Source organism: Podarcis vaucheri, assembly GCF_965113315.1.
Source record: "Podarcis vaucheri genome assembly, chromosome: 4".
NCBI lineage: Eukaryota > Metazoa > Chordata > Lepidosauria > Squamata > Lacertidae > Podarcis > Podarcis vaucheri.
This window is the reverse complement of record NC_138762.1, coordinates 58900034-58913701: the sequence shown is the minus strand read 5'-3', so window position 1 is coordinate 58913701 and position 13668 is coordinate 58900034. Positions and strand designations below refer to the sequence as shown.

At 42.5% G+C, this 13668-nt stretch overlaps 1 protein-coding gene and 1 long non-coding RNA gene across 6 annotated transcripts in view; one reads left to right on the top strand and one right to left on the bottom strand.

Moving 5' to 3' along the window:
- Positions 1-1692: 1692 nt before the first annotated feature.
- LOC309530792 lies at positions 1693-6855 on the bottom strand. Its single transcript, XR_014218894.1, has 3 exons — positions 6796-6855; positions 6295-6634; positions 1693-1824 (listed from the first exon to the last, which is right to left on the bottom strand). It is a non-coding gene; the product is annotated as an uncharacterized lncRNA (long non-coding RNA).
- Positions 3005-13668, top strand: part of LOC309530765 (cystathionine beta-synthase-like) — a 31486-nt gene continuing 20822 nt past the window's right edge. The window contains exons 1-2 of one of the 5 annotated variants that reach the window (XM_082219843.1): positions 3005-3103; positions 11749-11936. In XM_082219843.1, coding sequence (XP_082075969.1) covers positions 11752-11936 — 185 coding nt within the window. In that variant the 5' untranslated portion in view covers positions 3005-3103; positions 11749-11751. Of the gene's footprint in view, positions 3104-9607; positions 9659-10204; positions 10214-10600; positions 10680-11748; positions 11937-13668 lie in introns of those variants that run through there. The other 4 variants (XM_082219840.1, XM_082219844.1, XM_082219841.1 and 1 more) reach the window with 4 other exon arrangements.

Genomic DNA, 13668 nt, shown 5'->3' with positions numbered 1-13668 from the left:
AATTCAGAACACTATATATCAGCCTACCAGTAGGTGACATTCATTTGTACAATAAAAACAGATCTCTTGTCATTTAGTTCCAAAATTAATTCAAAACTGATAGGCTTCAAAGCTTATCAAGGTGGTTAAGTGCACAGAGTATAGCAGTGTGTGCGCATCTGTGTGTGTGCCCTTGGACTCTAATCTGTACCTTAACTGTAGTTTTATGGCTTGTGGTCTAAGAGCCTTGAAGAATCAAAAGGAAAGATGCAATTACATGGGGCATGTGCAAAAAGTCCACTTGGAGCCCGTCCTCTTTGGATCTAATCTAGAATAAGACAGCAAAAGGCGTAGTAAAAATTCACAGAAATACAATATGATCATTATTAGTCATGAGACTAAACAGAACTCCCAGCAGTATCCAAAGTTCCCATTCTTGTTAAAAGAAATAGATGGCATTATCGTCACAACAAATATGAAAAGTTGCCCTTCTTGCTTATTAGCTTGCATGTGTTTGAGTAGCAGCCTTCTAACAGCCTACAGTTTTACTGTATATTGTCTGTTTCCGCACTCTGAGTGATATGCCAATTATGGTAAGTGGTATTTCATATTCTATCACTTTCTATTGAATGGCTCAGGCCACATGCAAAGTACTATTCTCACTTCTAAGTGCTGTATTTTGTGAAGGATTTTGACAAACTAAGGTGTCCAGAAGTGGATGACTAGGATGGTCTGGAAATCAAGTCCTATGCGGAACAGTTGAAAGAGCTGGATATGTTTAGTGTGGAGAAGAGAAGATCAAGGGGGGACATGACAGGGGTCCTCTGATATCTGAAGGGTTGTTAAAGATGCATTTGTTGCTTCACAGGGCAGGACTAAAGCCCATGGGATGGGAACTGCAAGAAAGTGAAGTGCAGGTTGACATTAGAAAAAAAGGCTATTTGGCGGAGGAACAGACTACATTGAGAAGTGCTCTCTGTGCAAGGAAAATGGTTATAATTTTCATTAGACTACTTGGGAGGCAAGCCAGTACACACAATGACAAATACAAGATCAGTGTCCCATAATGGGTTAGAACTGGCTGTGTGTGTTTTCAAGGAAACTTCAAGGAAGGAGCTCTAGATGGCCTAATGCAGACATCCTTAAAGTAGCCTTACATTCTGTCTTCTCTGTTCTTGAGAGGTGATCCTTACCAAACTTTTAAAACTCAGGTTGTCCCCATGTCTCCTGGCAGAGGCTCTGTGCCTTGAACAATAGGCCAAAATGCAACGGGTGAAGCAATTCCCTATTAGGAGTTTCTGAAGCTTGCCAGAAAGAGGCGACCATCCTGTTCATAATGCAGCCTTCCCGAGACTTGGGTACCCAGATGTTGCAGGATTACAGTCGCCATCAGCTCTAGCCAGCATGGCCAATAGTCAAAGATGATGGGACTTAAATATTGAGGGACTTAAAGTTGGGGAGGAGTGCTCCAATGCACGAAACAGTTTTCTTTCTGGCAGCTTTGATGCCAGTGGAAGTTCTGAACACACCCAACCACAAGGAGATTGCAAATGTTAAATGACATGGTAGTCATATCCGCATAATCTTGCTTCTCCCTTGCCCATCAATTCTGGGCTGTTTGCATTTTACAGCTTGTTTGTTACGTAAAAGAAAGATAAGGGTTATATAACCTTACAACACGTTTTTTACTGTTATGCATAAAAATACCTTGTGGAAGGTGTCTATGAACTCCACGCCCTAGATACTTTCTTTAGACATATTTCCACTGACATAAAGTGGAATGGATAGTAGCAATCAACAGCCCTCTCTTTTAAAGTCACCTTGGTCAGTGCAAATCACTGCCTCCTGTGGAAATGAGTTCCACAGTTTAACGGTGTGCTGTGTGAAGAAGTACAATAACACTTTTATCATCTTCACAGTATGCTGCAGGTTCCTGTTATTCTGGTGGAAGGGAGGGGCTACATGGCAGCAGCTGGCGGGACCAGAACGCAAAGACTACATGGGAGACAAGCCACTATACATAAACTCATAGAGCTGCAAAGTTGGAAGGAATCCCAAGGGTCATCTAGCCCAACCCCACAATACAGGTATTACAACTAAAGAATCCGTGACAGAATCTGTTTAAAAAACCTCCACTGACGGAGAGTCAACCACCTTCCATAGTAGTCCGTTCTCAATGTCAGAAATATTTAATTAGAATCTCTTTTCCTGCAATTTGAATCCATGATGCTATATAGCCTCTACACAATTTCTGGGGTTAACCCTTCAGGATGGAGTGGAGTTTGGATTTGATGGCCCACTTTATCACTACCCGAAGGAGTCTCAAAGCGGCTAACATTCTCCTTTCCCTTCCTCCCCCACAACAAACACTCTGTGGGGTGAGTGGGGCTGAGAGACTTCAGAGAAGTGTGACTAGCCCAAGGTCACCCAGCAGCTGCATGTGGAGGAGCGGGGAATCGAACCCGGTTCACCAGATTACGAGTCCACCGCTCTTAACCACTACACCATGCTGGCTGAATGTGCAGTAAACAAGCTATCTGGAAGAGACCACTATCAAGGAGCTACCTTTTAAAAGTTAACAGAAATTGGCTAATCTTGGTTGTTTCTCATTTTATCAATAAAGCACATTTATCTGAAGCACATTCACTTGAACAGAGATGGTTCTACACAAGGCTTTTTTTTCAGCTGGAACTCAGTTCTGTCACCTCTCAGGTGGGCACCAGTGCCGTTATAAGAGAACAGCACTTCTTTTTCTAGAAATATAACACTGGTTCTACAAGGTCAGGGAGCGAAACAGGCAAACAGGGTCTGCTGAGTAGAGCAGTATGGGTAGGGTTCTTTCTGTTCTAGAACTTCTGTGTTCTCTCTTGCAATCAAGATTGACTGAACTTAGGTATGAGAAGGAGTGCTGGGAAAATATTCATATCCCACTTGCAGCTCAGTGCTACCTGGAGTGTAATTGTACTTTGAATACGAAAAAGTAGATGTGGGTCAAGAGGAGCCAATCATTGTGCTTTGAGCAGTGTTCTAAGGAGGCTTATCAGCTTCCTGGATCATAGACACAGATATAACTGAGCAGTCAAAAGCATTAAGAGGCACTCTCAGCAAGCAAGCTGACAGACAGGTGAGTCGTCTTTTCTGATAGCTCAGTGCTTAGGTTCACCCTTTTAATGATTTTGTATCCTTTGTGTTGATTCATTTATGTCTGTGGCTTTTTTTCTTTTCTTGCTTGCTTGATGTTTACTGATTATTTGACATTTGAAGAGGTGGATGAGATTGCAAAATTAGCATTTTTATGCAAGTTACTGAAAAATAATCCAGAAGTTCCAGGATTTTCATATTAGGACTACTATGCTAAACCCTTCTTTATTATTTTATTTGATATAAATTGGGGGATTTCTGCAGAAAATTAAGAAATATTATTGCCTCTCAGAGTTGTTATCACATAACCCTATAATCAAAATAACCAGTTTATTACCTCTAAAGCTACTTAAACATTGACAAAGGCTTCCTGTGAAACTATTTGAACCTTTAAACTAATGCCTTCCAAGTGTCTTCCATATCTGTTAATATAATATAGCACTCTTCCCATCACGTCCACCTTGTGATTTATTATCATTTCATTCTTTGCTATGAAGAAATTGTATTGTGTATTTGCACATGGACCTTTTCTATAGCTTAAATATCTAAACGTAGGAGATGATGGACAAATTTTGGAAAACACAAGAGTTGCTTAAAATCACGAAACCATTGCAAACATGGGCAAAGGATGCATTCTGTACAGAAACCAGCTAACAAAACCAGTTGCTGGAGGGAGACAGGCTGTTTATTGTAAATAGTTGCAACTGCAAGATGCCACAAGCAAATTTATCAAATTATTTAGGCAGCTGAGCGCAAACATGGAAGCCATCAGATATCAAGTATCAATGCATTATTTTAAAAAGGAAGTGTTATTTACCGTAATTTTACTTCAAAAACATTTCCATTGAGGAAGTATACAAAGAGCAACAAACAATATATAGTGTACAAAACTGTCCAATTCTTCCTGGGAGCAGATTTGTGCTACAATGAAATTAAGTGGATCTTCTCTGGTAAGTAGAATGTGGCAGTGTCTCCCAGACAGATAACTCAGAGACATAATCAGGGAGGCCAAAACTTATCTTAAGATAGTGGTAAAACTGTGTGGCGTATGTAGCACGTAGCTGTCCCAAGGCCCTTTGGTTTGTCTTTTTAATACAGTACACTGCCTTGTTTCACTCAAGAAACAGCGTCTAAAACCTTAAGGGAGAAGGACCTCACACTTATTTTTCACTTGTTCCAAATAACTTTTTTTTTTAGGGGGGTGAGTTTTACAATTTTATAAGGTGTATAAAAATGTGCATATTAGTGACAATAGCATGCAATAATTCATTACATTAGGAAAAATTGTTTTGCCAAAATGAGTGTATTAGGGGAAATGGCATACAAACTTGTGTACGTCAGGATAAATTCACACTACAAACCTGATAAATTTTTATAAGGAGTTTTTGTATTACAAAAAGAATTACAAGCTGATGTGGGGATGTGGAGAACTGAACTTAAAATTGGAAATACTGAGAAACAGGAATCAGAAATGGACAGATTTGCCCATACCTACCTGCCAGAGGCAAGGCTGTGGAAGACTTTCCTAGTGGCTGGTTATTTGCTACCCACTGCAGGTTGGATGGGAATAGGTGGTTAGTTTGTTCAATAGGTGCCAGACTTCTGCATGCGATAAAACTGCAGCATTCCATGCGCTTAGTTGTGAGTTACCAATTGCAATGTGAACAATTACAAACTTGCACAAATTAATTGACTCACCTTCCAAACTACGTTTGTCCTTAAGCATACCATAGCAGTTGTGCATCTGCTTAGGGTTCTTTATATAATTGTACCCTCAATGTGAACAATGGAACAAATTTTTCTTGGTAGTTTTTTTTAAAGTATTTATATTGATTCAGAGTTGTTTTTGTTTTTAAAAAAAGTATTTAACATTTAGCACATGCCTTAAAGTTTGGCTCAAGTTTTATGAAATCACATGTCCTGGATTGGGTAATAGACCAATAATATTCAAATATTTCAGACCCATAACTCACCCTTAACTTCTACCTACATCAGACACAATTTTAATTTTGTTTTGTTTTTTACTATTTGTGTCCATCTTTCCCCTAGTTTGTGGGAGCTGTTGTGACCAAATAGAAAAGACCTTACTAGGGTGGGTGGGTGGGTGTTATCATTTGCATGGTAACGGTTTCTAATAAATCCAGACTAAACAAATAAATGTAATCTAACAAAAGAAGTTTAATGTTTAATGACCAGACTTATTTCCCTGATAGCTGGGAATCTCTTTTGCCTTTAAAATAAGCATGCAGATTTTGAGGAGGTGACACCACGCTTCCGGTGCAATCATATACAAGTAAACTCAGAATATATCCTCACCAAATTGGTGGGATTTACTACCATGCAAAGGGCACATGGATTGTAGTCTTCAGAACTTAAGGGAGGGAAGAAATGAGTTTGGAACCAGCTTTGTCGTTTGCATTTGTAGGAGCCAAGAGACTGCAGGCACAGAACTGTGAGCTGGTTGAAGATGATGAACCCAAGGGTGCAGGATCTTTCCTGAGCATCTGGTGCAGATTTGGCAACCTTGTTGCCTCCTATAGGTGTGTCACTTTGCATCCAACATGGTCTGCATGTGTATTTGTAAATAAAATGGTTATCACACAGACACCATTAATAACACTCTCATTCAGAGGAAACAAAACCATTCAAGGAAGTGGAGAGCATATGTCAGTAATATATGCTGCTGCAAAGCCTCCCCCCCCCCCATCATGCCATACCCAAAACTTCACTCGCCCCCCCCATAAAGGTCAATGATTCTGGCCTTCTCAACCCTCCCAGCACAACTTTGTTTGCAAACATTCTGCTTTGTGTCCCGTGTGGTTAGTTTTCTGGTTAAGAAAGCCAGCTACCGATAATGCTTAAGCTTATCTCTGCTTTGTGCATAAGTGACTTTGCTCACAGCTCCCCTGGATTAATTTTCTACATTAGGCAGCCCCCAGTTTCCACCAAGAAAGCTGATGGGTCCAAAACGAAAACAGCCATTTCCAAACTATTTTAAAAGCAACCTTGAAGGTGCAAATCTAGGATTGCCGCTTGGCGCTGTATTTAGCTACTTGTGTAACACACGCAAGAAATTATCCAAAGGACCAAATGCTGAGCTTGTACTGCTTTGTTATGACTGGGGCAAGGGAAGGGGCACCTTGAAGACGCAGTATTCAACTAAGGGAAGCTTACCTTTGAGTAGACATGCATAAGATAGCAGAACTCTGGAAAATTATCAGACGTCTTGCAATGGTTGGATGTAACCCTCACCTTTGACCATTGCACACTGCAGAGAGGTGTGTCTCTTCAGCCATTTCCTGGTTGCTTGAGCTGTTTCTGGCTGCTACACCTTTAAAAAATGTGACTAATATAATGTCAACATTAGTTATCAGACCTAGTATTGGAAGAAGTCAGTCTTGGGTAGATATTTTTTAGCTCTCTGTCTCTTTTAAACCAAGGGCTTGCTGACAACAACATGCTCAGAATCTGGTTTGTATCACATATGAAAAATTAAAAAAACCTGTATCTTTTACTTGGAGAGAGATAAAAAAATTCCTTCCAGTAGCACCTTAAAGACCAACTAAGTTAGTTCTTGGTATGAGCTTTCGTGTGCATGCACACTTCTTCAGATACACTGAAACAGAAGTTGCCAGATCCTTCTATATCGTGAGAAGGTGGGGAGGGTTATACCACATTGGAGAGAGATGTAATTTTAAATGAGGGCTAGCTCAGACTTCACAACCTATGCTGGTAGAATGTATGTAGAATGAGGAAGGAATAATAATAATAATAATAATAATAATAATAATAATAATTTTTTATTTATACCCCACCCATCTGGCTGGGTTTCTCAGCCACTCTGGGCAGCTTCCAACAAAACACTAAAATACAATAACCTATTAAACATTAAAAGCTTCCCTAAACAGGGCTGCCTTTAGATGTCTTCTAAAAGTTTGGTAGTTATTTTTCTCTTTGACATCTGGTGGGAGGCATTCCACAGGGAGGGTGCCACTACCGAGAAGGCCCTCTGCCTGGTTCCCTGTAACTTGGCTTCTCGCAGTGAGGGAACCGCCAGAAGGCCCTTGGTGCTGGACCTCAGTGTCCGGGTAGAATGATGGGGGTGGAGACCCTCCTTCAGGTATACTGGACCAAGGCCGTTTAGGGCTTTAAAGGTCAACACTTGGAATTGTGCTTGGAGCCAGTGTAGCCCAAGCACACAGGAGCAATCTCTGAAATAGAGGCAACTGGAAGATGGAACATGTACTTGGTGATAACATGCTATCTGCAAAGAGAATTGCAAAGTAGGCTGATGGCTGGTGCAGGTGACCGTGAGGGGTGTGTCACATACACCTGTGACTTGCTCTGCAGAGCAAAGGGTTGTATCTGCTGTACCTTTCACTCCATTAGTTCTGAGAGGTCAGGATCTGAGAGAGAGAATGTGCATGTTCCGGAGTGTAATTGCACTTTGAAAACCAGGGAACAGTGCCAAATGTCATAAACACCAGCATACTTACTGTGCCATTGTGCAGTGTGACTCCCATGCCCTGATTGTGCTTTTGATATGTGGCAAATACACAACTGATACAGCATTGAAACATACAGACTGGTTTTCCCCAATGCACAGTCAGTGTTCATCTGATGCCTCGATTTGCTGCAGTTAATTTAGTTTAATTTCTTCTTGCAAAGATGCGGCGTATTTTGGATATAGAACAGTAGACGCCTTTCCTTTTGGTGCTATCCTGTGCATGTTTACTCAGAAACAAGTCCCACTTCAAAAGGAGTTATTTCCAGATAAATGTACACCAATAGAGCTGCAATCCCAGCCAGGCTTCACCTATCCTTATTGTCTGGATAAACCAGTGGTTAAAATAAATTGAAAGAGACAGTGGTACCTCAGGTTACATATGCTTCAGGTTACATACGCTTCAGGTTACAGATTTCACTAACCCAGAAATAGTGCTTCAGGTTAAGAACTTTGCTTCAGGATGAGAAATTGTGCAGAAGCAGCGCAGCGGCAGTGGGAGGCCCCATTAGCTAAAATGGTGCTTCGGGTTAAGAACAGTTTCAGATTAAGAACGGAACTCCAGAACGAATTAAGTACTTAACCTGAGGTACCACTGTAATTTACTTACATTACGCTAGTAGCCTTGTACCTGACATTGTTTGGCAACTCTCCTAAACAAACCTATCAGAAGTTTAGCAAGGTTCAGTCTGCCGTCTTCATTAAAAATGGCATCCAGCTGCATCCATTGAGAGCCAGTGTGGTGTAGTGGTTAAGAGTGGTAGTCTCGTAATCTGGGGAACCGGGTTCGTGTCTCCGCTCCTCCACATGCAGCTGCTGGGTGACCTTGGGCCAGTCACACTTCTCTGAAGTCTCTCAGCCCCACTCACCCCACAGAGTGTTTGTTGTGGGGGAGGAAGGGAAAGGAGAATGTTAGCCGCTTTGAGACTCCTTAAAAAAGGGAGTGAAAGGCGGGATATCAAATCCAAACTCTTCTTCTTCTCTTCTTCATCCAAACAGAGACGAAAACCATTGTGCAAAATTTTGTTATGACATCTTTGGAGGTGTCCTGCTGCATAGCAAATAAACAGAAACAACTTTCTAAAATATATAGTAAATTATTTTTTAGAACTATCCTCAATACTGAACTGGGTTCTTTGGAGATGATTCCTTTAGTGACGGTGCCACCACAGCAGAAGGCCCTACTCATCGTTGTCCCCAATCTGACCCCTGATTTGGAGCAAGGCTCCCTCAGATAACCTTGGTATATTAATGCTCACTTTGTTCCCTAAAGTAATCTGGGCCATGACCACATATGTCTTTAAATGTTAAAACCAGCACCTTGAGGCAGAGGGCCTTCTCAGTAGTGGCACCTGCCCTGTGGAACGCCCTCCCATCAGATGCCAAGGCAATAAACAACTATCTAACTTTTAGAAGGAAGTTTTTTTAATGTTTGATGTTCTATTGTGCCTTTAATTCTGTTAGGAGCTACCCAGAGTGGCTGGGGAAACCCAGCCAGATAGGCAGGGTATTAATAATAATAATAATAATAATAATAATAATAATAATAATTTATTCTGAGAAACAAAGGGGAAGCCACTGTAATTCTTTTAACACAGTTGCTATGTTGCTCCCATTGGCTCATTTCCACCAGGTAGTGTGGTGGAACTAACTGAAATTTCCAAACACTCTTCAAAGGCAGCCTTATGTAAAATAGCAAGTAGGCCAGGGAGATTGCCAAGGCATGAATCACAGAAGCAAGCAGCAAAGGGAAGATAGGCTTTGTATAGCCAGACAACCCCCATACTAGTATACTTCCGTGTTCCTATAGCGTTCCTCAAATGACATCACTCACAATCGCCTTCATGATCACAGACTTGTGATAATCAAAACTGACTGAGTCCCATACATGTTGTGGCAGTTGTGCCACCTGGCAAACTGCCGAGCAATTATCACTTGGCAGAGTTTCGGGCGGCGTTTTACGCCTGTGATCCCAAGTTGGGATTCAAAAAGAGGGCAATGACTTCGCACCTGAGTTCATTAAAGGAATATGAGGTATAATCTGTCTTCTGTTTCTCACATGGGCTTCTGTGTGGACTCTGTGCCTTTAGTTGATGCAAAGTTTCACTAAAAGCCTCAGAAGGATGACGCCACTGCGAAAAAGTGGTGTCAATGGGATTTCCCATCCAACTGCCCCAGAAGCAAATACTAGCTTCAATGGAGGGGTGCCTCAGGACCAAGGACCATGATAAGAGAAGAAAGGGTTAAACTGCCAAAGTTCCCATCAATTATTAGTTCCCACACAAACGGCCTTTGGATGGAAAAGCTGCATATTAAATCCTAAAATACACTAAAGTCTTTGGCCCATAGTTTACTGGACCCAAAGGCTTTTCTTCTTTGATAGACACAGTTAAAATATTGAACTAAGTAAAGTAGGACACTTTTTCCAAAAGTGGAAAGGTGGGGTAATCTTTTTTCCAAAATTACAAATAATAACATAAAAAAAATAGCAAGAGACTCTTAGGAAATTGCTCCAGCAAAATCAAGCTTGGTTGTACAGTACACAGGTTTGCTTGTTCCCTGAATTAAAATGACCAGCCAAAAGTCAGGGTAAGTATCCAAAATGGAAGCTGCATTCTTAGATTTCAGCCTTCTTTCTAAAGGTAACAGATGTGAAGAATAGAATGGAATTGCTTTATTGAAATAACTGCTCCTTGGCATGTCAAAACCTTCATGAAAGGGTGAACTATCCCTTACTTTCAAGCTTTCGCAGTAGCTTCAAATTGTATAACTTTTAAGCAATTAAGGTTGTTGATACCCTGTAAAGATGCCGTGGGTTGTACCTTGGCCCTGTTGAAGTCAATAACCTGCAATTACTTCAGATTTAACCGTAGTCTGACCCTTTTAGATATTTCTTAATCATACCTTTGAACTCAGGATGAAGTGAATTGTGGAAAACACAAGATAATCTTGAAGACGTCTCTCAGAGCATTGGAGCTCTCTATCTAGCCTGTCACTCAGGACCATGGAACCCGGTTGAATTCACAAGTGTCTGCAGCTGAGAATGGCATTCTTGGTTGAGATTATTTCCAGAAGCGCAGCTGTATTAGTCTGTTGCTGCACAAAGCAAGAAACAGCCCTGTGGCAGTTTAAAGATGAACACATTTACTATGGCATAAACTTTGTGTGGACTAGAGCCCACTAGATCTGATGCATAAATTGTTTTGCTGAGTAAACATACATAGTTGTTTTTGTTTTGTTTTGTTTTGTTTTGTTTTTTGAAATGGGGGAAAGATCAGTTGTGAAGTCACAAGGAAAGGAAACGCAGAAAGTGCAGAGTCAATGCTATTACAACCAGGAACTGCAATATTAAAAAACCAGCAGGAGAACTTTTTAACTGTAGTTGAGAGTGGCAAAACTAGAACGAAGGAAGTTCTGTGGAAAGTTGCAATGTGAATGTGTAAAATTGCAATTCACCAAGAGGGACAGTTGTGGGGTTTGTTGGTTTGTTAGTTATTTAGTTAGCTAGTTTTCAAAATATCATGCTACATATGTTAATTTGTTTACTAATGCTAGGATGTCTAGATTATCAACAACTGTTTTATGAATAATTAGTGTTAATTATGTAATTATGACCATCCTGTTACTTTTTGCATTTCACTTCTCTTTGGCCTCACTGTTAGTGTTTACAATCTCTGCCCCCCCCGCCCCCCCGAGTTTGTGCTTCTGGGATATCACTTAATGAATTTGATGGAGTTGATTGTAGTCTACAGAAGCTTATACACAATAAATTTGTTTGTCTTTAAGATGCCACAGGAATCTCATAGCAAACGTGAAGATCTGAAGTGATTTGACAGGATGGCAATTCTCTGTGGCTGCCATGCAACTGAGTTCCATAGAGATTTGCCAGAGTCTAGGCTTGAATTTCTGGCTTGTGAGCTTGATGGGCCTGGTCACATTCATTAATGCTCAGCTATTTTTAGAAAAATAACAATTTACTACTTCCTTTTTCAAAGACAGCATGCCAGAAATTGTAACAAATACATTAATAAGCACATATCTGACACTTCAAACCCCCCTCATTAGAGTTGAAGAACTGAACTTGTTTGTCCATATGCTTCCACCAATTTCCTCTCTTTCTGTAGGTGATGATGGCTTCTGTGTTCACATCCAACAAAACCATCAGGGTTTGCCCTTTCCTCAATGGAGATATCGAAAACCCAGAGACCAAAACTAACAACAGCAACACATGGATTCGTCCTAATTTGCCCAGCAGATGTACATGGAAACCAGGAAAACCCATCTCCGAATCACCTCACAGCTGTGTACCTATGTAAGTAGCATTTTATAATTTTAAAAATTACCTCTCAATGTCCACTCCCACCTTGAGGGGTTCCTCCTAAATATATATTGTATGAATCACAAAGTAGATGTTCATAAGTGGCAGCGGCGTAGCGTGGCTTATCGGCACCCGGGGCAAGGCAAGTCACTTGCGCCCCCTAACCCGGGGCAAGGCAAGTCATTTGCGCCCCCTAACACCTAACCATGGTCATGAAGACGCCAAGACGCGCGTCTTTGGGCGTCGGGGCGCAGCCTTCTCGGTCTCCCTCCCCGGCCCGGCTCGTCGCGACGCGGCTTCTTTCTGGCGCGGGGAGGGGGCGGCTCTGGGGCCGGCGCGTCGGCGCGGGTGGGGGGCGGTCTTGGCGCGCAGGCACTAGAGCGCGTTTGGCGGCGCGCGTCCAGACAGCCACCCGAGCCTGGGCGGCGTGGCGCTTGGTGCCGGAGCCACCGCCCGCGGCGCCCCGTCGGGAGACCCGGCCGGAAGGAGCCTCGAGCCGGCTGCCGGACGCGGTTGAAGCAGCCAGGGCGGCGTGGCAGGCGGCGGCGGCGACTCCACGCGGCCAGCCCCGCAGGCGAACGCTGCCCGTCGGTGAGGAGGGGCTGCCTGGCGACTCCGGAGGCAGCGAGCGCGCGCCCCCCCAGAAGTTGCGCCCGGTGCGGGTGGCACCCCTGGCACCCCCCACGCTACGCCACTGATAAGCGGTATTGTGAGCATATTCCAGTATAGTTTCAGATCAGAGATTCAGCATGTGGTTTTCATGCTCCCCCCCCAATCTAGTTTATTAAGATTTTCACACCATTACTAGCGAACAGTACAGTCCCTTATTCCCACTCCCCACTCCTAGATTCCCTCCCTCCAACCCCTCACTCTCTCTTTTTTTAGCTACAATATTTTCATCATTGATATTCAATTGTTCAGCATGCTATACAGTACTGAAGCTGCACACATATATTCTATACCTATATATCTATCTGTATACGTATGTACATGTACATCTGGTTAAACATCTGAGTAAACCAAATGCATAATCACCCATATGAGCCTTTGGCAACCTGGTAACTTCCAGATGTTTTGGACAATCATTTGCATCACATCTGGATGCCACCAGGTTGGTACTATGCTAATGTTCTGGTCATTTCCTTCTGAGCCTAATTTGGATGAGCCTAATTTGTCCACACGGTGGCTTCTTATTCTTTGTTGGGTCTCAGCTTTTGAATTGGTGGCAGTGGTGGCAGTTTCCCAAGTATTCCTGCATGACTGGGCCTTTCAATTCCTCACTGTGCTCCAAGGTGATGCTTGGTCAAGGACATTGTGGGGAATTAAAAAGGTGATGAGATCCCACAGCCTGGGGCTGCTTGGAGTGCTGTTCCCTCCTCTCCTCCCCCCCCCAAAAAAAATTGAGGGGCAGACATCTGCAGTGTGATCTGCCAGGGTGCTGGAACCCAAATGTTACTCAAGAATGGGAGGTGTTGATGGTGACCCCCTGTGAACCACATTTATTATGATGGGGAAAGCAGGGAAAAAACACCCTACGTCTCTAGACTGGGAGACTTGGAAATGCTGAAATGACCATCCAAGTCACTGAAACCAGAACGTCTATGGTTGTGTTTGTGCTCCCATTTGCTGTGCATTCACTGCATTTCCATTGCTGGGGTTTTATTCCACGTTCACATAACTCTTCAGAATGCATATCTGTCTTGCACTTTGTTGTGAAGTACCGCTC